General features: G+C 36.6%; 1 protein-coding gene across 1 annotated transcript in view; it reads right to left on the reverse strand.

Moving 5' to 3' along the window:
• The window catches only part of csmd3b (CUB and Sushi multiple domains 3b), a 420,302-nt gene that overhangs the window by 343,701 nt on the left and 50,698 nt on the right, over positions 1-25,903 (reverse strand). Inside the window, 1 exon segment of the mRNA XM_058753321.1 lies at positions 22,395-22,617. Within this exon segment, the coding sequence (XP_058609304.1) occupies positions 22,395-22,617 (223 nt within the window).

Consider the following 25,903-nt stretch of genomic DNA (forward strand, 5'->3'; position numbering starts at 1 on the left):
CCCTTTAGGCCATCTGAGATGTCGATAACCTCTCTTGCTCACCAATGGATCCTCTGCAGTAAATGGGTGCCGTCATAATGAGAGTTCAAACAACTGATAAAAAACAAATCGCAATAATCTACGTTGACTCCAGACAATCAATTAAGTCTTGAAAAGCAAAAAGCTATGTGTTTCTAATAAGCAAATTCATCATTAGGATGTTTTTAACTTCAGACTATTTTGAGTTATTGTTTTTGTTAAAATATGAATCCCCCATCCATAATATTATATTCTTTAGTAAAAAAAGTTGTCTCGTCTGAATCAGGAGAGAGATATACACAGATCAAGCACTGTTTACAAGCCAAAACGGTCCAAAACTGTTCTAAACAAAAATATCAGTAGATTTTGATGCAACAAGACAACAGGGGATGGACTGTTTCACTAGAAGAAGCGTATGCATTATGGACTATTTTGGCCCGAACCAGCAGTTTAATGATGAATTTGTTTCTTATAAATACTCAGCCATACGTTAAGTGATAAAAACATCACAATAATCGACAAGTAATCCACATGACTCCTTTCTATCAATTGTTTGGACTCTCATTCTGACGGCACCCATTCACTGCAGAGGATTCACTGGTGGGCAATCGATGTAATGCTGAAATCTGTTTCGTTGATAGATGGACTGAGGCTGGGTAAATTTTCATTTTTGTGTGAACTGTCCTTTAATATATCTTTTGTCTGATTTATTTAACATTTTATTCAGATTTTTCACAGCTGTTATTTTCTGATTTATGGACTTGCTTATTTAAACATAGCATTTCAGTAAACCTGTTCACCTGTAGGGTCTTGCCTTTAGTGGGGTTATTGTTATGCTTCAGAGTCTAATAGAAATGTGGCTTTCATAGAGGGCTTGAATTCTGGAAATTGCTTAATCAATGCGACCGACTGGACTATTGCAACTTTAAAATACACTTTAAGATCCCCGCTGATTGGGTAAACATCCATTTTTGTTCTTGTCATATTTAACTGACTTGAATAAATTCTACTGACTCTATGAACTTCGCAAAGTGACCACTATGATCTGATATAAACATACCCCTGCACTTCATCAGCCAACCAAAAAGAGTGCCATCAGAGATGTTAAACCTGGCCTTGGCTCTTTCCTCACAGATCCTAAGACAGCCTTTCAGAGCCAGGGCCCTTTGGCTTGCTGGGAAGCTCAGATCCCTGATCACAAAGAACACTTTCTTCCTTCTCTTGGTGGCCTCTCCCACCCCCTCACATGCGGCAACTGCACCAGAGGACAAACCGTTCGCCTACTGAATAAATAAAGAGAGAAACGAGGGGGGAGAGACTTGGCATGGAGTCAGCTGGGTGGGGAGAAAGATAAGAGAGACAAAAATTTGCAAGGGTGTCGGAAGGAAAAGCCCTCTTGCTGCTAGGTTGCCTTGGTTGTGAAAAGAAAGAAATGAAGACGACTGCATTTCTGAATGAAGACATGCTTCTGTCTCTCTGAAATCTTACTGGATGCCCCTTCTCTCTCTTTCACAAACTTCCATTGCCTTTGTTCGTACCTTTCGTACAATGTTGGGGAGCAAGTAACTAGTAGCGGACTACTTTTGTCAATAGCATGACAGTCAGCTGCTTCAAAAAATAACAGAGCTTAGCCAGATAAGTTACTTTAAGTTAAGGGGTAGGTCAGGATAAAATGCTATGTCACATTGCATTGTACATAAAGCTTTACAGCTGAGCAAATTGAGAAAATAAATCGAACATGGTTCCAAAACCACCTTTCTCTCGCATGTGTGGTGTTGGGAAACCCCAATCATTTTAGTTAATCAGTTCAAATAAATGATTCACCGATTCACTTAAGAACCAGCTAAATGCTAGACCAGTTTTTTTATATTTAGACATATTAATTAATATCACTGCATGGTTATTATATTAACAATAATTATATTTATAATGCACACACAAAAAATTATGATTTTTATTTCAAATCTGAAAAATGAACATCAATGTAATAAATAAATAAACGTTAAGCAACTGTTTTCAACATTCATGATAATAAGAAATATTTTTGAAAATCAGCATATTAGAATGAAATATCATGTGACACTGAAGAATAGAGTAACGGCTGCTAAATATTCAGCTTTGCCATCACAGGAACAACTGCACTTCACAATAAATTAAAGTAGAAAACAGTTTTTTTAAATTGCAATAATATTTCACAATTTAACCGTTTTTATTGTATTTTTGATCAAATCAGTGCAGCCTTTCTGAACATTAGAGACTTCTATCTAAACCATTGGTCTCAAACTCAATTCATGGAGGGCCACAGCTCTGCTCCAACCCTAATCAAACGCACCTGATCCAGCTAATCAAGGTCTTCAGGATTGCTAGAAACTTGCAAGCAGGTGTGATTTGGAGCTGGTTGGATCAAAACTGTGCAGAGCTGTGGCCCTCCAGGAATTGAGTTTGAGACCACTGATCTAAAGCATCATTCAAAAATCTCACCAACCCCAAAGAGTGGTATATATAAATGTATTTAATAAAAAAATAAATAAATAACATTATTATTACAGACCATTTAAAGCTAGATTGCATTAGATATTTCTGAATGTTGGTAACCTATTAATAAAGTTGTTTTTATTTTACAATAATTTTAAAAAGTTGTATTTATTTATTCAAACTGCATCTCTGTGCATGTAATACCATCACTAGCACTGCTCCTGCCAGAAAGTGTCATTTGCACAGTCTTGGTTTCTTTCTGCAGAAATCCTATAGGTCAAATCAAAGCCTAGTTTAATTGAATCCTTGTATTTCTGTCCTATGCGTAATGAACTGACTAGCAGACCATGGCAAAAACCTTGTTCTCTCTGGTAATGAAAAAAGATCCAAAGTTTCATGACAGCAGTGTGTGGCCCAATGCTCGCATCATTCCGAGGGACAGAGAGAGAAAGAGAGATGAAGACAAAAACATAGCCAGTGTGTCAGCCATTTGTCAAGAATGTTGACATAGCAGCACCCGTGTTAATCTCAAATCATATTCGGGTCAAGATATTTACAGTTATATCAGGTAAATCACAGATTTTATGATATCAAATGTACACAGGGCATCATGTTGAAGGGTCATCTTTACATTTTCTCATTTTCCAGGGGAAACTAAAGCATTACGGAGAACTGCGGGACTCATTCATCTTTGCTTAAGAGACCAACATTGCCGAGCCGGGGAAAATTACTTTGCTCAGGCAATAAGAGCAAACATATTCGAGAAAAAAAAAAGGAAAAAAAGTCCAATGATTGGGTTAGACTGGTGGAGGTTGCCCATGGGCCATCCAGCATATGGTCGGTGCATTCATTTTTCATTTTGATACGTGAGCTTTGAGTAAGTTCAGACAAGCCACATTTCCCCTATTGTTTGCTTTTTTTTCAATCCAAAATGGACCAACAGGGAGTTCAGTGACAAAGATGGGAAAGATTTAACGAGCTGCTGTTGCAAATGTGGATCAGTTTGTCTTTTCAGTCCCAGTGGGTCAAGGCCAGGCTAGATAGCACGTTCCAGTTACCCCCTGCTGGTAATGTACATGTTGTTACTACACGGTTTGGCTATAAAAGCATTTAAATCCATTGATAACAATTCAGCAGCAACATAAAATGAAATATTTAGGAATAATTTAATAGTATTGCCCAATTTGTTTTAGTATTTTAGGCTGTTAAAAGCATAAAGTGCACTTATTCTCAAAATGAAATTTTCAAGGCAAAATAAGCTTATTATCTGTTTTTGATTGTGTAGCGACATATAAAGCACATTCTGTCAGGACCACTATCGTCAAACATGATTGACAATTAGCATACAGTTTGGATTGGCGGTATGGTTATGTTCTGGGCAAGAACTCCCTGCGCATCCATGCAGCCTAGCATGGATGAGAGCAGGGAGAGCAGTGATAACCCCCAGGGTAAACAGAACAGAACCAACTATGCAGATATTGTAAAAGTTCAGTAATTTTTGTTTATTTTAGAATTAGTCTGATTCAAAGGAGAATCAGAAGGCTGGATCCTGAATGACAGAGGAGGAGCTGGGGATGGAGGAGGGTAATTAGCTATTGAGCAATGCGAAAACTGCTGATAAACTGAGGGACCTTATATATGGATGCTTAGATAGGTGTCATATCCCTATAGGTAGATGGGGATCAGCTGAGAGTCAGCTGATGAAAGCTCGACTAACGTGACCTGCCAGAACTAACAAGTGCGTTCGAGATGCACTACACCAGCCTGCCACCGGCTGGCGAGAGCAGCCGCTTTCAGTCGGGGCGGAGACGTCAAGTCGGACACTTTCCGCTCCCGTTAGTGACGCTCGCACGGTTTGCATACTCGTAGCACAGATGAAGTTAATTAAATGCTATATTTTTCAAATACACAGAAACGTTTTCATGAGCAACAGAAACACTTTTTATATACTGCTTAATACAGCGCCATCTGTTCATGAATAAAGTTCAACATTAACATATACTATTTAAATACCAATAAAGTGGGGGTATATATGCTTTTATCAGTGTTTTATTGATAAACGTGATTCAATATGTGCGACTACACTAAAAATGCTTTTACTGTTAAAAAAAACACAGATTTGTGAGCATTATTGGAATTGAGTTGTTAGAATAAACACACAACACACCTCGTGCTTCTCATCATAGAATCTAACCAATGAGAATAAAGTGTGTCGTCATCAAGGATCTCGCAGCCGATCTTGGAGTCTGTCCTCGCTGCCGCCTGTAGCATGATGACGTAGCTGGACTTTATCCAATACGTAGTGGATGTTTTACGCGCATGCGCTGTAGTAGGACTCAAGTAAATTCATATTTTTATTTACATTTAATCATTTATCCACAGCGACTTAGTCTAACGACTTGGTCTAAGTGAAGTCTAACGCAGTACTTGTAGCAAGGGTTTTTGACCTACATTACAATACGCGATGACCTACATTACATTACAATGTAAAAACTTTAATGTCTAAACTCATTAAAATCATCCACGATGTTTTTGTCTTTACAACTTCAAAGCTTTTTTTTTTTTTTTTTTTTTGAATAGCCTGCATTTCATATGTTATCACCAGGATGCACATATCAGTGTTGTATCCATTATTATAAGGATACAACAAGCACTGTAACATGATTGATAGGCAGAGGTCGCACTGTAAATAGCTAATTCAGATATACATCACTCTGACAGATTTAGCCTAAATGTCTTTTTGATTGTATCCGTCATGTTTATTTAAATTTATTAGGCCTATATAAAATGATTAGGGTAATGTGTGTTTCATGTCCCTGCTAAAAAAACAAAAACAATAGAAGCCCAATAGAAACCATCACAGAAATTCCAATGGTTTCCATTAAAATAAACCATTTGCTTTTTCCAGTAAAACCATTACAAATGTCCTTTTTGTAGTGTGTTTTGGGCATTTTTCCAATAGGATTTAACATCTCACCAATAGAATCCATCAAATACCAGTAGACACCATTATAGTTTCCATTAAAACCAATAAAATTCCCATTATTATTATTATTATTACTACTTTGATGGCATATGTGATCGTAAGGCAGCTGCAGCACCGATCAAAGTCGGACAAATGTTCTAACCAGAATGCATTGCTTTTGTCAGCCGATTTTTGCGGCGCCGCATGAAGTTGAACACACCTAACGCTACGCTTGATGCTCACAAAGAATTCACTTTCAAACCAAGTTGTTTTCTGTTAGTGAATGCTGCAAATTCACATGAGCAACTGAACTAATGTTTTTTTCTTCTTTAATTTTGGTCTATTATTATTAACTTGTAACTGTTCTTGACATTGTTGTAAGATATGTTTATTATTTATTATCGACACGTACAGCTTTTCAAGACATTACAGACATTCTTAGTCTATGTAGCCTACATGTTATTTTTATTTTATAAAATAAAGTCTGAACTCCCAAATTACTCTAATTGTATTACTGACAAATTATGCTGTGTAATGTGACAAATCGAGAATAATAATTATGTCATTAGAAAGCAGAGTCTTTCATTTTCCATTCCGTGCATAAAACTCAAAATGTGTTTCTGGGGCAAAACGAATCAAAGCAATGGAGCAAGTCACATACTGTATGGACAAAACATGCAGCCAGTAGATGGAGCAATTTACACTTGGCAAATTTTATGAGCGTATTTACATCAGCATGAGTCCCTCCACCACCCTGACAGTTTTCCAGCTGCAGAGAGCTTCCGAATGGGGTGCAAATCATTTTGATCATTGCATTGTTGCCCTTTTCTTGGCTGGCAACCGGGGAGCTCAAGGAAAGCAATACCTCAGAGGACAAAATAAAGGAGAATAAGCAACTGCCCTTTGTGCCACGGTGGCCAGGGGTTACTGGACAAAGATCAAATGTAAAAACATAGTGTTTTCATTATGCAATGGAGGTTCACAAGCAGCCGTTGAATAATAGAAGCCCTAGTCATAGTACATTAAGCAGACAGTTTATCTGAGGTGATGTCTGTGAAGGTTTTTTTTTTTTTTTGCAGCAAATGGATATTAGCATGCCACTGATGTGCATCGTCTCTTTCCTTTTCCATTTTCCAATTCGGCACTACTGTGATATTTAGCAAAAGGGAGATTAGTGTGTTATAAAGCAGAGAGCACCATGCCTCAGGATGTTTTTGGGCGATATTAAAAAATTGTGAATAAATAACTCCAACGTCAGTGTGCAGAGGCTGGGATGTGGCTGTCAGGGACACTCTCAGCATTAATTAAATCCTGGGCTTTCAGGAAAAATTTCAGAAGTGAGGAAGAAAGAGAGACTGTGTCATCTCTAGTCGCTTCCTTTTATCCATTCCAATCCCTATTTTTTTTCTTTCTTTCTTTCTGTATTTCTCACACGCTCCCCCCTCACCGCATGAGCACAGCATCCAGCATTCACAGTCTTCCCTCACAATTTTCCTGCGTGTCTCAATACGCCTCAACGTGTCTCAGCGATGGGTTATGCTTTGAAATAAAAATATATTTGCTCTGCAATGTGGCAAGCAATGTGTCAGTCTGAAGTAACATCAATGCAGGAAATAAAGTTTGACATTGAGAAAAGTGGTAACCTTTTAGCAGCCTTGTAGAAAATAAACATATGACAATCACTTGCACATTCAATGAATCTGATGTGAATAAAATGCACCGTCAGCCTCATCTTTCACAAATGCTCATTAAATAGGCCAGCTTTTTTTGGTAGCTGTTCCACTTGGGTGAAGACTATCTACTTTAAAACATGGGTAGCTTGTATTTTTTCAAACTGCAGATACAAAGTAGTTCAACTACAATCTTTTATTAACTACTACCAAACTGTACAAACTCGATCTCATAATAAAACTGTTTTATGATTTTGCTTTGTTTTATTGCTTCTGTTTTATGATTTATGACACGATTTGTCTGGAAATGTAAAATAAAAGCACGAAGGACCACCTCTATACCTAACCGTTAGAAGATCTCCACCAATTTGCCAAAATATAAAATAGTTATGAATTGCTATGAGAAAACAAGTTAATGCAATTTTTATTTTATTTTATTTTATTTTTAAATGGATCAGTCAAATAGGTTACCAAAATGACTTGCTAATATCACGCTCACTGCATCATTTGGAGACATTTTTCATTTAGTAAAACAAAAATATAAAAAAACACAAGGACATCTGGATGAAGTGGATCCTTTCCCACAATCAATTAAAACAAAACATGCAAAGGCATCCAAACATCAGCGATGAAGGAGGTCTTTAAGTTCAACACCTGCATGAACAGCTTGTGAATGATTCTGTAGTGCACATAAAGACATTTTCCAACCAGACAAGTATCAAAGCAGTACACAAGTACCATCTGATATCAATTTGGCATTTATCTGCTACAAAAACAATGAGGATATCAAATATAGTGACTGAATGAACCAATTCACTAAAATCAATCTCAATGCTTCATTTGAGAGTGAGATGGGAAATGTTTTAGGACAGTGCATTTGATAATTGTTTGCTTGACTGTGCCGTTTATAGCTCCACATATAAAACAACATAAAAATAGCAATATAAAGATTTCTCAAGTTAGCAATATCACTACTATTAGTTAGTTGCTCCCAAACACAGAATAATAGTTTGTATCTTGTTATGAAACCTAGTATCCTATGAGCATTAACAGAAAAAGACAATTTGTTTATTTTAAGTTCTCTTATAAATAATAAATAACAGGGCTTAATGGTACCCTATGTAAGACGTGGATATTCCTACTTGATATCTCCAAACTCAAATCATGAATATTTTTCAGTGCTAACAAAACAGCAATTGTAGATTTAGCTTTGCAGGTGTTTAATTACCAATCTCCTAGCAACTAAACTACAGAGACTAAACAATGTTATGCTAGCATTTGTTCTGCAGGTGTACGATTATTAACAGAGAGGATAATTTACTGTGTTTTACTCGGCTCTCTCTAAAACATTTGCTAAAAAGATGTATAAACATCAAATGTAGGAACTTTAACTCACTCAATAATTTTTCCCCAAAATAACATGTTTATATCATAAACTTTGTATATCTCCCTGAGTGCCGCCACGTTTGAGTCACATCATACGCCTTCAGAAAAAAATCTGATTTTTGGATTTCCACTCAAGTTCTAAAGCTGGAAATCTGATATCAAGCAGCATTCCATTATACTTCTCCAAGACTTTCTGAGTTAAATGCAATGCATCATAAGAACTCGACATCAGATGGCTCGATGCTAAAATCTCTTTAATTGCAGCATCTACTCTGCTAACATATCCTCAGAGAGCAATTTGGCGTGTCTCATTGCATGCTATTGTGTGGATTTCACGAATGACATAATGCAAAGACTTAGACAGGAGAGACAAATGCACCGTGCCCATTTACAAACCACATGCTGGTTGAGAGCTAATTTGCATATATGACTACATTATACCTCTGATCCACTGGGTATGTGACTCTCATGGGTTTGGGGATGAAGGAAAATGGATGTCAAACGATGATACTTTGTTTAAAAAGTTAATCAAACATGTATAGTATGTTTGTAGCCTCCAGCTGTGTATTATAATGAGCCCGGGCCTCCTGTTTATTGCAGTCAGGCTACACAGCAAAAGAAACAGGGGCATTAGGTCAGGGAATTTTGAGGTGAGGGCTTTACACTCATTTTTGCATGAAAAATGATGTGTTAATGTGATTTAAGGGAAATATTATTTACGTTACAAAGGTCATATCCGCCTGGTTTCAAGGCAAGAGGCTTAAATGGGAGTTTAGATGCCGAGAGGAAACTAGAAGAAATGCCAGCTTCCTTATGGTGGAAACTAGCCGAGCTAGCTGAAGCTCTAGTGTTTTCACAGCCTAGATATAAAGTTTTCAACATTAAACAACCCATTATTTAACAAATAATTAAAAAAAAAAAAAAAAAAAACTGGCAAGTAACACACTGAATTAAACTTGAAGTAGAAAAACTGAAACAGTATGTTTTGTAAAACATACTCCAATAATCAATAATAATTCAGTTTTTTATAAGATAGATAGATAGACAGTAAAAAGCGTCTATTTTTTGATAGTTTTCAGAGAATATCACAAATTCAGTTTATTTTTCTTACCATATTGGCAAGTTGTTTTTTTTTCCCTTAAATTTTACCAAATTTATTTAGACTTACACTTTAAGAAAGAACAATTGACCTATGAAGTAAACATAATTATAGTGTGACATGTTTTTTTTGTAAATAAATAAATTATTTTTGTTGAATATTTTCATTTTTGAAATAATTTCAGATATTTTAACATAAATATAAAAGGATTTTATAGTTTTTGAACACTGGCTCACAGACCCCCTGCAGTGCATTGCATGGTCTCTTGGTTGAAAATTCTGGCCTTAGAGGATATTGTGAGTCAGATACATGTTTAGAAAGCAATGAGCAGGATGAAACACTGACACCCAATTAATCTGACGGACATCAACGTAATCAAAAATGACTAAACCATCCCAGGAAGTGTCAGACTTTTCTTTGACTGAAAAGGACACAATGAGAAAAGGAGGGAGATGGCCCTTTCTCAAACAGTCCATGCAGTTTCTCCCACCAGGTGATTGCAATGAATCAGTTTGCATTTGGATGCTCCAATTGTTATGTTGTTGCTCATCGTCTTGTTCATTTACAGCCTGACAGCAAAAGGCATTAACGAGCAGTCAGGCTTGTGGAATGATGCTGCTTGAGAAAAAAACCTGAGGCTGCAAACAATGCTGACTTGACGATTCAGACTCTAAAACAAAGTGTTGCCGAAGTTAGATCACATACAGCTGTAGATAACTTTGACATCAGTGGAATCATTATTTATAATAGGCTGTATAAATCTTTGAATTTCTCTCTGGGAAAAAAAAAAAAAAAGAAAGAGGAAATGCTTGAGCTGTGCGACAGCTTGTACTGTATATAGTATGTGTACTATTTGCAGACAGCAGAAAACACAACACAAGACACACCATGTTCTCCAGGATAAATGACAGTGCATAATTAAGAAAAGTATCCATCATGGACTGACCTAATGAATCAGCATTTTTTGATGACTATGACTATGCTGAGGAGTCCTAAATTTTGAATGAAGATGACATAGGATGTACTTTCTCAACCCTCTCTAAAAATGGACTACCTACTATAACTGCCAAGCAGCAGAGGATAATCTAAAAATAAACTTGACTTGGTTCTTTAGGGGAAGAAAACGTACTCGTCAGCTAATGTATTCATCCAACCATGAACAATCCCCAGACAAAACACTTAGACAAATGTATAGACAGCAATTTAACAGAGCAATAGGAGCCATAATGTGGAGATACGAGCAGTCAAGAGTGTAGTACCAAAAGGAAGTGCACCTAAAATCCATCTAATGTCACAATAGCGATCCTTTTTCAAGTGAAAAGCAGTGCTTTTATGAGACTATCATGTACTGAAAAAGACTGGAAGCTCTCCAGTACAAAGCCTCTCTACACAAAGGCAACACACAATGATGCTTTATAGAACAGAGTTGCTTTAACACAAAGCACTGTCTCCATCAAGAGATTAGTTTTCCCTTTGGAACATCTTAATCTCTGGTAATTTGAAATCTTTTCCCCTTTGTAAAATCTAAATTTCATTTCAGACCAACGGAGCCCTATTTCTTACAATAAGATGATAACATTAATCAAATATGAAAACGCTACACATGGTTTCCTAGAAATTGTGGCAGTATTGCTCTCAGAAGAAACCCCTATGCCATCACACATTAGCTCTGCTACAAAACCCAGTTAGCTGTCTAAATAGGGAAAAGCAGGGGCATAATCTAACACCAGGCCACATGGTTGAAAAGTTTCCACACATGCTAGCATGATAAAACTTGTGTATTTACTAGTTGCCACATTTAATTTGACTTGTATATTTTGATTAGATCAGATAACATTTTAAGGTGTTATATGGCTATGTTACAAAGTGTTTCACCCATGGGGCGCGTTGTCACATTTCACTTGCATTCTGTCAGCGTAAATAAGGAAAAAAGTATACACTGTGTTAATGAAAAAGGACCACATATTTGTACTAGACATGTGAAAATAATGTGAAAACTACCAATTCACTGAGCTAATAGCTTTATACTCTAATAAACAAATGGCACTATCAAATACTAAAATGTTTTAATTTTTTAAATATTAAAATTAAAGGGTTAGTTCAGGTTGTACTCACCCTCGAGGCATCCTAGGTGTATATGACTTTCTTCTTTCAGACGAATCCAATCGGAGTTATATTAAAAATTGTCCTGGCCCCTCCAAGCCTTACAATGGGGGTAAGCGGGTGCTTTTTGTCAACAGTCTAGAAGACGTGAAATAAAGTGCACGCATCTGTAATAAAACATGCCTCACATGGCTCCAGGGGGTGAATAAAGGCCTCCTGTAGCAAATCCATGCATTTTTGTATCCATAAAATATCCATATTTCCAACGTAATAAACACTTTTTTCTCACTTCTCGCTTTATTTCACATCTTCTGGACTGCTGACAAAAAGCACCCGCTTACCCCCATTGCCAGACTTGGAGGGGCCCGGACAATTTTTAATATAACTCCGATTGGATTCATCTGAAAGAAGAAAGTCATATACGCCTAGGATGCTTTGAGGGTGAGTAAAAGGCAGGCTAATTTTAAACCTACATATTTGGGTGACATAACGCTTTAAATACATTCCTGCATAAAGGTAAATGCTCGAAAGAGTTGCAGTGCATTCTTGAAGCGTGTTTTTTCTTTTTTTTCCCTGAGGATACATGCTATTCTGTCTGAGAATTTGACCAAAGCGAGATACTTGAGGAGGCAGCCTAGAGTTTGGAACAGCACTCACATTGGGAGCGCACCTGTGATGTCTTAAAATGCTGTCTCCAAAGGCAGCTCACTAGGTTTTGGAACAGAGCAATCGTGTACAGAAGACACACGTCCTCAGGTCTTTCCAACTGCGGCAAAGTCCATCATTAGTGCTCATGTCTGCTCGAGCATCTATCCATCATTCACTGCTACAAGACCTGCCAGCGGTCATAGGTTGAGCTGTATGCTGCAGGCTGTGTTTTCGTCTCTTGGTTTGAGGAGGTGAGACCAACCTAAGATTAGAGCTGGATTTGACAGAGGGGTCATTTTGCAGGAAATCATTTGGAGGAAATACAGACAGGTGAGTGGAGCTACTGTACATCGGTAAGATTAATAGAATGGTTCCTCAAACAATAATAGAAATGGTTCATACAGTCTGGGTGAAGTGCAGGTGTCGGAACAATGCTAAAAATAGACCATTATGCAAGTTTCTTTTGCCAAGAAACTTAGTTTTATGCAATACATATTGTACTGCATATATCCAAATCCAAATATGAACTACTCAAACTGTGGCTAAATAAATGCAGTAGAAATTAATTTAAGTGACACTTTAGAATAACATTAATCTAGATCTAATATTAATGAAAATTATATATATGAATTAAGTTCTGTTGTTAATTGATATTTGTTTATAATACCTTAAAATGAATGTATAAAACATAAAATATATTAGCTTTAACCAAGATGAAACAACAAAGACTTATTGGAATTTTTTTTTGTGAAACTCCAAAAACATACAGATACATACAATTCACTGCAGTTTCCAGCTGAAATATACAATATTAGCAGTAATGCAAACTAAAATGGCATGGTTGCTGCAGCAAATGCATTTGTATCCCACATTTGCTTTGTTAACACGGTTAGGTTTACTGCAGGGGGTACATTAATTACGCGATAGAGCATTAACCTTTTGGTGCCACTCGCCAGATTTTTAATTTTCAAACTGCTGCTACTACGGTGGCTGAGAGAGCTCAACGCGCTGCAACTTCAGAAAACACATGCAAATAGAAAAAGCACCAGCAAATCAAGAAAACATCTTCTTCAGTTTGACAGCAGGTGGTGCAAATGCTCAAAACGCAAACAAATAAAGAAACGCGCTGCCAATTCACACAACACAACCAAATAAAGAATTTTATTTGCAGCGCGTTTCTTTGTTTGGTTGTGTTGTGAGTATTTGCAGTGTGTTTCTTTATTTGGTTGTGTTGTGAGCATTTGCAGCTCGTGTGTTGTCAAATTGATGAATTTGTTTTCTTAATTTGCAGGCGTTTTTTTCTATTTGCAGTGCGTTTCTTTATTTGGTTGTGTTGTGAGCATTTGCAGCGCTTGTGTTGTCAAATTGATGAAGTGGTTTTCTTAATTTGCAGGTGTTTTTTCTATTTGCAGCGCGTTGAGCTCTCTCGGCTACCGCATGCTACACTTATAACAACCACCATAATAAAACCTTGCCAGATTCAAATTCAAATCCATCCATCCATCCATCTTAAATATTTCAAATATAATTCCATCCATTTTGTTTAATTTTATGTCAGATTTATTCACTTGCTTTATGTCAGATCTTGTAACAACTCCTTACTCTGTAAAAAAGCGCAAAATCTGCAAAATAAATTAACTGAATCCTATTTTTCTTTTTAATGTGTCTTGTAATACAACATCTGTTTGCTCTAAACCATCATGCAGGAATATAAACACCATCAGACAAAGCCCATTATTCCCCCACCTGCATTTGGAGTGGTGTATCACCACCCCTCTTATTTGATGCTAAAATCCATTTGCAGGCTCTGAGGTCCAACGATGACAGACCTCAGTAGCGCACCTTCACTCGTCCATGGGTGAGTTTACGCCTATCACGCTTGTCCTTATGCTCCCCATGGACTGCGTCGAATGCTGAGCGGGAGATGAAACAGCATTTCCTAAGGGGTAAACACTGGCAGCCCCTCTTAACGCAACAGAGTGTCACGATTGCTCACTTCAAAGAGCCCTCCTTGCTCACTTTTATACCTATTATGACAAAATTCTAACGGGGCTTGAGGTCTAATTGGGAAACTGCTGGCAAGATGAGGATAAGTAGATTACATCAAGGTGTGGAAAAGATAATCTTGCCAAGGTGAATTTAGGTCGTGAGAACATGAAGAAGATGATCGGCTTGTAGAACCAGACCTCGTTCAATGTTCTTCTGATGCAGCAAACACATAACGGACAAGAAGAGATGCACCAAATATTTCCAGCTGAAAGGGAAAACAGACTGAAAGCAAAACCAACCACAGCCTGCTTCTCTTTCTCTTTAGTCATTTTAGGATGAACATCAAAAACTGCAAATGAATCATTATCCTTAGTTGTCTTTTGTTGTATTTTAACAGTATTTTAACAGAAGAAGTTTAATGTAATATATAATAAAATATTATTCAAAAAATGACTACTTTTGCTTTTCAGTCCAGAATTATCGGCTTTGGTCCAAGAAATTAATTTTAAAATCTAAAAGTCCTAGATTTGTGCATGTGTGCATGAATATTCAAACAAGTCTGCTGTGGTTTTCTTATACTGAATTACACACACTTATAATGCCATTGGTGGATATTACAATTCTCAATACATCATACCTATTGTATCCAGTGATTTATCCACCATATAAAACACATGTATTGCAGTAGCCTCATATGAAATGGAAACCAGCCATAAACCTTTTACCCCACCCCATTAAAGCGACAACCCCTAAAAAAAAAGGGGGAAAAAAGTGGTCCTGATTTAGTGGATAATAATGAAGGCAGTCCCTGCAGCCAAAGCCAAGGGCAATGTGTTGGAGATGAATACAGTGAAAGTGTAAAGTCAGGGGAAGGGCGTAAGGGACAAGTGCAGTAGTGAATGATCACAATAGACCAGTGGCTCAACCACTTCAGCTTTGACTGCATGCCAGGCTGCTCCCTCTTGATTTATTTTGTTTTCACAGGGTGTTGGGCCACAAAGAGGTATAAATGCACCGGCCTGAATGCTTTACTCACAGACATCTGCAAACTTTAATACACAACAACTACGCTCCAAAATCTAATAGCTGTAATTTGCTGTGGGTCTTGCAAACATAAAAAAAAAAAAAAAAAAAAAAACAGGAATATACAGTGCAAACCAATTCAGATGCAAGAGACTGTAATGTAGGAAAAGCTAAAAATACACTAGCGGTGCAAAATTATTTTAGGAGGACCATGAGAAAATTCACAGAATCGGGAAAAAGTCCACTCAGATTATTTTCTTTTGAATAAAGTCTGGCCTTTCATCTTCTGGATTAACATCGGTACTTATGCTAAAATATTCATTCAAGGAAATTCAACCTGGTCTTTCTGCTTTATCTGTGCTTTATTAACTAGGTAGATATATGCATTGATAATAAGAGCAACAAATCAGCAAAAAAATGTGCTTTGCCATCACTGGAATAATTTATATTTATATATATTTACATACATACATACTGTATGCAACATATATAATACATATATAATATGAATACTCTTTGCCAAGTCCAACTTAATTTTAATAGCTGCTCTTTTTGGTTTGGGGAGAAAGTCTGAGTTCTAAAGGTTACAGTATGTTTTCATAGTACATGGAGCTCTTTTATCTCAAAAGATCAAGGAAAATTTGATTCCTCCTGATATGACCTCATTAAGCAGTTATTTCTACCTGATCCGGCCCTTAAAATCCCCTTCATTAGTATAACCTAATGTGGTCAGGCTGATTACATCACAGTAAATAATGTTTTCAACTTGAATAAAACCAGTTAATTTGGATGTTACCACATGAAACATATTTTTAGGTTACCTGGCAGCGCATTTTTTACTTCTGAGCAGGAACTTAAGCAGGTGTGGATTGCAGGGTATCCGGCCACCTTATTCAACAACAGATGTTCATGCAATGGACTTCATCATGGTCAACAAGGCATGAAGACTTTCCACGCTGTTGGGCTAATACTGTTATTAGCTTGTGAAATGGAACTCTAACCGCTGCTGCAAAATGAGAAACAGGGCGAGAGGGAGAGAGAGAAAACAGAAAGAGGAGAAAATACAGCATTTGGACACTTAAGTCACACTCTGTTTGTGTAATTGTCACAAACAGACTCAAATTTAAGTCATTACTTTGTGAAAATCTTGACATCTGCCCCAGTTGTTACAGCATGTTCAGGACAATTCACGAGAGAAGAAGCAATGTCTCTTTTGTACACATGATTCATTTATCACAGTTAGTAGCTACTGACTTATATGTCAGTCTGTTTGTCACAAAACGCTATCATATGATCTCAGAAGTCTTTGATTATAGTGCAATATGTCAAATGGACCATATTTACGCTTGACAGGCCCAATCCTCTTTTGCTTTCATTATATTGGCCAAAATTCATACAGATTTGGAGGATTTTAAATGGGGGTATCTTTAAGTGTGATTTTTAAGTGCCCAAATACTTACTTTTGAGGCCACTGTATAGTATATATTTAAACTGAAGCAGAACACGATGATAAATGAAAGGCACACTATAGTTTAAAAGTTTGTGGTCAGTTTTTTTAAATTTTTTATGTATTTTTAAATATAATAGTTTAATTTTTTTAAATATATATCTTCATTCAGCAAATGCATTACTTTTTGGACCAAAAGACTTTTACATTATATAACAAAAGTATTTGAAATAAATGTTGTTCTTCAGAATGCTCTGTTCAAAGAATCATGAAAAAATTAATCACAGTTTCCAGGAAAAAAAAAAAAAAAAAAAGGAATAAACAGCATAACTGTTTTCACCATTGATAATAAGAAAATAAAATGATCAGCATATTAGAGTGACTTCTAAAGGCTCACGTGACACTGAAAAGTTGAATAATGGCTGCTGAAAATTCAGCTTTGCCATCATAGGAATAAATTATAGTTTAAAATATATTAATATAGTAAGCAATTTTTAAATGGTAAAATATATTAGTTTTATATATATATATATATATATATATTCGGGAAAAACAAAACTGTCCCATACAGTAGCTTGAATGTCAATAAGTGCATTTATTGATTATTTTTTAATATGCACTAGTAAAAGTTTGAGGTCAGATTTATATACTTGTATATATATATATAGTATATAAATCTGACCTCAAACTTTTACTAGTGCATATTAAAAAATAATCAATAAATGCACTTATTGACATTCAAGTTACTGTATGGGACAGTTTTGTTTTTCCCGAATACAGCTGTCCATGCAAACACCACATCCTGAGCCTATGCTGCACTTTGCACATTTACCACAAGATGTCAGTAACCCAAGCTCAGCAGTGCAATAGATGGAGACAGAGCCAGAGAAAGAGAGAGAGAGTCCTCTTTCCCTCTACCGTGGCTTTGCTCTTGGCAGAAAACACTGCACAGCAACAGTCCAGACTGCTACTCCTTTACGTCCACTAGATAGGGATAAAATGTAGTCTGTCACTCTCTCTCCCTCTCTGGCTATTCAAAACAAGCCACTTGGTATGTCAGACATCTTTCCAGAAGCCACACGAATGATGTGTCACTCGCCTCTTCCAGGCCATGGAAACGTAATGGAGTGACAGACTGTATTCTGCCTACAATCGATACTAGTAACCCAGGGTTGAATGAATTTCACCCTGAATTCCTAGAAAGTGTAATGAGAGCGACTGGGTGAAGGGGAGAGGTTAGTTTGTGGGTTTTACAGCCTCACAGATGATGAACTGAATGGCTGTGGTAAGCGTTAAGTCTGAAAGCAGTGCATTTAAAGGGGCAGTACACTACAAAATGAAAATCCACTCATTATTTGCTCTGGTATTTACCCTTTATAGAGTTTAGATGGTTTACAGAGAGACTGGTGAGAACTATGTGAAGGGTCTCACAAAAGTCATGATTTTAGAATGTCATGAGAATAGTAAATAATGACAGAATTTTCCGTTTTGGATAAACACATTTTTATTAAATGTCTTTTTCTTTTTTTCCCCTGACAGAGCATCTTGGAAACAAAGAAAAACTTCCTTGTTGTCAATGTAAATCACCATTTCAACTGCTAGTGCAACTATAGTGATGAGCAGGCATGCATGCTTTTATAACCAATTCACAGTCTTCCTGTATTCGCATGCATTCGCATCTCATGCATATGCATGAGTTAAAGACACAGGGATGAATTTAGTTTCAATCGCAGCACCTCTTGATTTTCACATTCCGTCCATGCGTCAGTACAGTGCTCCAGCGCTGACACCTCGATCAGACGCCAAAACAAACGGCAAATGATTTATGGCTATGGGTAGCTTTGAGTGACAGGACGGGGATGAATAATTGCTGGTGGCTGCTCTCGCTTCCTCTGTCCCATCCCCGCTACATGCTGATGACTAATTACATTGCTAGCTCCACGGGCTAAGCGTCTGCAATTACACCTGGCTTTACTTAGGGGGTCTCTTTCACAGTCTGACACACATAGTGACACCCAGCGTTACTACATGAACCGCTCGCAGCCCAGCAGCCACATGTATGAGTGCTTTCTGCACAGACAGAGGGGGTGCGAGGACAAGAAAGAGAAGAAAATATACAGTATCTGAAAGTGAAGGTGAAAGGGAGCACAATGGAATAAGATGAAAGACTGTTACTGCCTATTATTTCTCTACTCCTGCAGAGGATATATAGGCTACAACTTAGTCATATATATACTGTATATATACGACTAAGTTGTATACAGTATGACTAAGTTGTATAGTCATATATAGTCATATGTGTATATATATAAGTATATATAATATATATGTGTGTGTGTGTGTGTGTGTGTGTGTGTGTGTGTGTGTGTGTATTTATGTACACACGCAAACACACACATACATATATACAGTATATATTATAGAGCATATACTGAGAAATCAGCAACAGCAGCAGCAATGAGTATAATTTATCATGTAATAATAATAGTAGTAGTAGTAGTAGTAGCAGCAGCAGTATTGTCATTATTATTATTGATAATAATAACAATATTAATAGTGACAGTTATATTAAAACCAGATAATTATTATACACAAATGAAAGTTTTTTTTTTTCTTTTAAGCCTTAACAACATATTCAACAACCAGGTCATATATTTGATTCCATTTACCAAGAAGAACCATTGAAATGTGTGCACTGATTAATTCATTGAGTCTTTCTATAGGTTACATAATTACACTGGTAGGGGCAGCAAGTAATTATCTGAGTATTATGAGTGAGTCTTTGAATAGTTCACTCAAAAGATTCACTAAAATCAGTTCATGACAAAAACACAATTGCGTCCATTTCCAAATACAAGATATAATTGACAAACTAAAAAGATGGCAGCTAAATTATCATATCATTTCTATGAAATAAGAGGTGAGTGGGCACAAGATCATCAGAGGTCACCTCTTATTTGCCATTATAGTCTTGGTAATTTAAACATAAAGTAAATAAAATAAAATAAAAAATAAAATAAATATATATGACATGAGTTATATTTTCACACAGAATACCAGATGTTTGTACAATTAGAGTTTGAGAGGGGACGCTTTATTGCGTGCCAACCAAATGATCATTTAAACCTATTAAGAATTTGTTTTGATATTTCTGAGCAAAGCTGTAAATGATTCAGACAGATCTGTACATATTTGAAGATTAATCACTGATATCTTTAGATGTCAGGTTCAGTCCCTGGCATTGTTAGTGTATAATTCATTTAAAAACAGCTTTTTTTTTTTTTTTTAGAGTCCCAGCCAGGTCACATTAATAATCATTACTGATGTAAAATCAGGACGGAAGGCATCTATCACCCATCAAGATCTGAGGCTTGATCGCCCACACATCTTTCACAGGCAAGAAAGAAAGAACAAGAACACAAATGAATGAACAAACAAATAAACCTGCTGAAAAGCGAAAAAGCATCGACATGACACTCACAATATTTTATATAGGTCAGCACACCCTCTGTGCGCTCGGACAGAGACGCCTTAGGGGGTCATTAAAGTCTAAATGAATCCCGATTAATCAAATTCATTAAATATGGATATATAGGTATATAAGGACATATAAACGGTAATGGGCTTTAAGACGCAACAAGGTATTCATGTCAGACCTCTAAGGACGTTGGTAGTGGCCATAAAAGAGAAGTATATCTTCTTTCAAACAGACAAGAGGAAGAGAGAATGAGAGAGAGAGAAACAGAAAAAGAAAGAGAAAGAGGGCTCAATCGCTAATTGCAGTGCATAATTTAAAATGGCTGAATAGCAACATGCAATTTGTCTATGATGCCAACGAACATGGCGATGCAAGACACAAATGTAGTGCCTGCAGAATCCTGCATTATTTACGTCTTGAACGGTTTAATTAAGCTCTGTCATTATTCCTGCTTCCTCTTCTCCACACATACCCCCTTCTAATATCTCCTTCATGCAGGAGAGCAAGAGAGAGAAGAGGAAGAATGAGAGGCTACAAGAGACTAAACATTTTTCATAAATAAATAATTGAAAAGAGGTGGCCTTTGTGAGTGTGAATGGTTATTTGCAGTTTTGAAAGTACAGCTACACACACACACACACACACACACACAAATACGTAGAGCTTAAAAATTGTCTTGAGTGTATTTAAATTATGTGGCTAAAACTTAAAATCTGCCATATTTACTTATTTATTAGGTATTGACTTAAAAAAAAGAGCTCCTTTAATTTATTTGGTTTTAAAATGTTAAAAAAACACAATTTTTAACATTATGCACATGATTTAAAGTAAATAATAAAAAAAAATGCTGGAAATTATGCTAATAATAATACTTTATAATAATATTATTAAATTATTTTTTTGTTCTTTTTCCTTTCTATTTCACAAGAAAACATCAATATTTAACATTTTACAGTATATGCACCAATGGCAATGCATTCCACTTGGAAAAGACAGACCGGACTGCACTATGTCAGCTGGTTAACAGCTGGGATCTGTCAGGTATCGATCCATTCCGCAAATGGGACCACAAATCCCTTGACACCACCTTTACTTCACTGCCTAATGCATAATACACGCAGACAAACATGTATGCATCACTAATGCGCAAACAAATACACATAAATCTGTCACATTGCAGAACTATTTAAAATGAATTAGTAAAAAAAAAAACACTTGACCAGATACAAGGATACAATGATAAATTCATATACAGTACATTAAGCTAAAATCTAAAAATAAAATAAAAATGACAGACATGTAATTTCCCTATACCTTACAAACATAATTACTACATATAATGCTAGATTTCCGTCCCATTTTAACATCCTTGTCTGCTGTCCCAGTACATGAGAATGAAAATCTAAGTGTACATGGCACAACAAAATATATGCACATGGAAACATTCTCCTCTTACAAATGCATACAATGTTTTGTATGGAATTTCCAACAGTCATGTTCACCATATTGTCCAGCTCTGACCATAAACAGCATAGATGTGTAAATGAAATACCCCTTTGTAATACTTGCAAAGATAGTTGTCATTAACCCTTTATGTGCATAATCACACTGGTGTTGTCGCAGAGATCTTACAGAGCGTTGGTAGAGTTGTTTTAGGGAAAGACATGCTTATTTCCTTTGCAGAGAATTTGGTGTTAAATCCATTCAAAGCCCTACAAATGTGCCTTCTTAAATTATAGGCTTAACCGCAAGACATTTTTACGTATCTACAGTAGGTATGTCGTTTTAAATGGCTGAGAGTCGATTGTAAAGGATAGAGAAGCGCGTCAAACAATGGCCAAGTTAGGAAAATAGTGCTTAATTTTTTTTAGTGCAATTATCCAGGGAGAGTTCTTGGCAGCACTTTCACTTGGCATCATATTCAAGTTGCTTACAGGCACACCGTAAATTAGACTCGGCAAAGTGCTTCCTCTATCCCTCCGTGATCAGGTATGTACAGTTCTCTGTATTTTAGTCTCACATTAACTTGATACGGTGCAGTTTTACAGTTACTTACAGTTTTATGTAAATCGGTCATTATAAACAGCACTCACCTCGTCCTGAAGTTAGCTGGGTGCGGGTGTCCATCGTAGAGAGATAAAAAGTCATAGTCCTCCTCCACTGCGAATGACTGAAAGACTATTTGAATTCGGTTGCCCTCCTCTGCTACAATAACCCACGTACAGTTTGCCCCGTTCTGATATCCATATGGAAAACCAGGACTTTCAATGGTCCCATTCCTTCCTTTTAATGTTCCACCACATGTATATATGAAACCTGTAAAGAGAAAAGAGAGAAGAGTGTTCACTAAGGTCAGCAGTATAACCACAGTTTTGTAACAGAAATGAATGAATTTATTACAAATATGTATTTTTTATATTATAGGAGAGAGATTTGCAAGGAAGGAAATTTGTATGCATGTACATAAAAAGGTAAAATAATAAAATAACTGTAAGCCTGTTGAAATTTCTACAAACAACAGAGTACCTTTTCTGTGCTCATAAAAATACTTCTATAGAATGGTTAATGAATGTGATTCAAAATGACTGATTTCCACAGCAATGCAGTCCTGTTTGTCAAAAATATTCACTTTAGTCATCATAATGAATTCCACACAAATTTGATAAATACCGGCTTATGCACACTACAATTGCAAAGGCAACAAAGACACAGATATCAACTCTCATATTGAGACTCAACACAGTTAAAATCACACACAGTGTGTCAAAACTGATAGTACATGTTGAGAGTTTTGAAAATGAGAATGAGTGAACTCGCTCTGTAATTGTACATCTGTACAGTTGATTTGAGGGCCCTAGATGATTGGCCTGATGATCAGTACAGTCTGACATACTTTGGACATTCCTGGCAGGTTTATTAGCCATATGAAACTGTGCCTTATTTCAAAGTGGACCTGTCTCACAAGCTTTCAGTGGAATTCAATAACATTGAGTGAAGGAAAGCTTGTTTGTATAATTAAAGCAATCTTCAATTTGAAGCTACAGTCATGAGGCCAATGGAAATTCTGTATTATACACCAAGGCGCTGTTTCTCTGCTGACGGTATTCATTTTGGGATAACTTTACATCATACAATTAAAATAAACAATAATGTTTCCCATAACAAAGAAGGGCACTGTTGGTTAAAACTGAATTATACTCAATATTACGATCACAGAAAATGACAACATTGCAGCTTTTATTCTGAATAAAATACTTGACTCACAGAAGACAACTGTACACTCGATGTTGCACTGTACATGGTAGCAGCTAGGCAATGAATTGGTATCCCTATGAGCTCTGTAAGTTGTAATGTATTGTCACATTGTGAGAGGAATTGATCTAGGTATGTCTCAAATGGACAGCCATTTTGCACTCTCTCATCCACGAATTCAACACAGGAGTGACTCAAGCAAACCAATTCCCTGAATCCAATCTGATGACTAATGAATCAACTGAGCCAGCTCTATCGTGTATTACAACGCAAAACCTGAGCAGATAACATCTGTTTGAAAGGCAAAGTCTGTTCAGATCTAATCAACGGTGAGCTGGGACAATCATTCGGAATAGTTGTGGGAATGTGGCCACAATAAACCATTCTAACCCAGCATTCAGCCTGCTCACATCTGTAAGGTTTTTTCGTCTATTGGCGACATAGACTGTAAAAAAAGGTTGGCGTCCATTAGTCTCTAAGTTTTAAGGTAGCTAACGCATATGAATGTATGTGTGTCTGCTCAGAAAGAAGAGCACACGGTTTCTCTGGCTATGGGCTTTACAGTAAGTAGACTGCGATAATCATCGCACATTCATGACATAATGGTGTGAAAAATCTGAGTTTTAAAGGGATAGTTCACTCAAAAATAAAAATGTTGTCTTCAAACCTGTCCCAAACCTGTATAAATGTCTTCTGTTGATCACAAAAGAACATATTTTGAAGAATGTTGGTAACCAAACAGTTGCAGGTAGCCACTGACTTACATAGTACTTTTTTTTTTTTCTCCCATATTATTAAAGTCAACAGCTACTTGCAACTGTTTGGTTACCAACATTCTTCAACATATCTTCTGTTGTGTTCAACAGAAGAAAGTAACTCACACAGGGTTTAAGTCAGAATGCTTTTCACTGAATAATGTTAACCATTGTAAACAAATCATTTGTTTAGCTTCTGCCATTGAAATTTCTTTAGGATCTTTAGGTGCATCCCAATTTGCATATTTATTCACTATTCTGGACTGTTTTTAAAAGTGTAAATAGTGTGATTAGTGTGTTCACACTAAATGTTGGGCACTTTATGCATTCAACTGTCGCAACTTTAATTACATACTGGAAGGGGAGGGGATATCAGACTCTGATGTTGGATGACAAAATAACCAAATATAATTGATACATTAGACGGTTGACTACATAGTGTATAGTGTATATCGTGTAGGACACAACTTTTATCTCTTTTTTTATTTTGTCAAGACTATTCATTGTATATTTTCACAACCCTGGGCATGTGTACGATCTGCTTCCTGCCGCCCCTGATTGTTCAGTGGCCTGTCAGTGATTCGGTGTGAAGGGTGGAGGCCCTCCAAGCTCTAATTGCACCATAAGCTGCCATGGGAAATTAGCACCAACGTGGTCGCCAAGGAGTGTGAAGAAGAAGCACTCTATCATGCACACACACACACATGAACAATGATTAGTTTCGGCAACTCCTTAGAGTAGAGCAAGGGGACAGACTGTGTCTGTGAGGATGAAAGCCAGTCATATGGTCACTGATGGTCAGTTTTGTGGATTGTAGATTTGCTGTGACAACGTCCAATGGGTCTCACTCGTGAAAATGACAAGACAGAAGGGAGATCTAGCAACCAAAGCTTCTTTACACAGACTGCAAGACCCTGATTTACTAAAAGACAACTTAACTAGGAAACTATTTAGCTTGTGCAATCTAACAAAATGTGTAGGCTAAATGTATACATTTACATATGTAGCAAATATAATTAGATAAAATAATTAAATAGTATAGTCTATCTAGGCCTATCTATACAAGCATATTGCCATATTTTAAAACCCTGATGTTCAGTGAAAACCCATTATTTTCCATGACCGCTTGATCGTAATACCTAATCAAATTAATACCTGCATATCAGCCATAATGAATTTGCACAGGCATTTACTAAATCTGAATGACTTTCAAGGATGATAAATCACTTTCAGATGAAATTCAATCTACTTGCATTGACAACGCCGTGTATGAAAACACCAAAACATATTCATTAGGAAAAACAAGATAAACCAAAACAGGCAAGATACGGTTTTGTGCATCTGAAAGATGCAATAACAAGTAAACCAAGTTAGTACATCAGCTCTGGCGATTTGTTGTGCACGCATACTAGAAAACCTTTATTAAATCAAGACCTAAGTGAAATCAAAGCCATAAAACACATACAGAGAACGATGATTTAGCCTGAAGTGGCATTTACTGTTACTGCAATAGTTTGTGTTTATGATGCAATTAGAAATGCCACACTTATTTCAGCATCACATGTAATGTATATTTTATTATGAATATTTGCAGT

The sequence above is a fragment of the Onychostoma macrolepis genome, chromosome 19 (assembly GCF_012432095.1).
Source record: "Onychostoma macrolepis isolate SWU-2019 chromosome 19, ASM1243209v1, whole genome shotgun sequence".
In the NCBI taxonomy this organism is placed as follows: domain Eukaryota; kingdom Metazoa; phylum Chordata; class Actinopteri; order Cypriniformes; family Cyprinidae; genus Onychostoma; species Onychostoma macrolepis.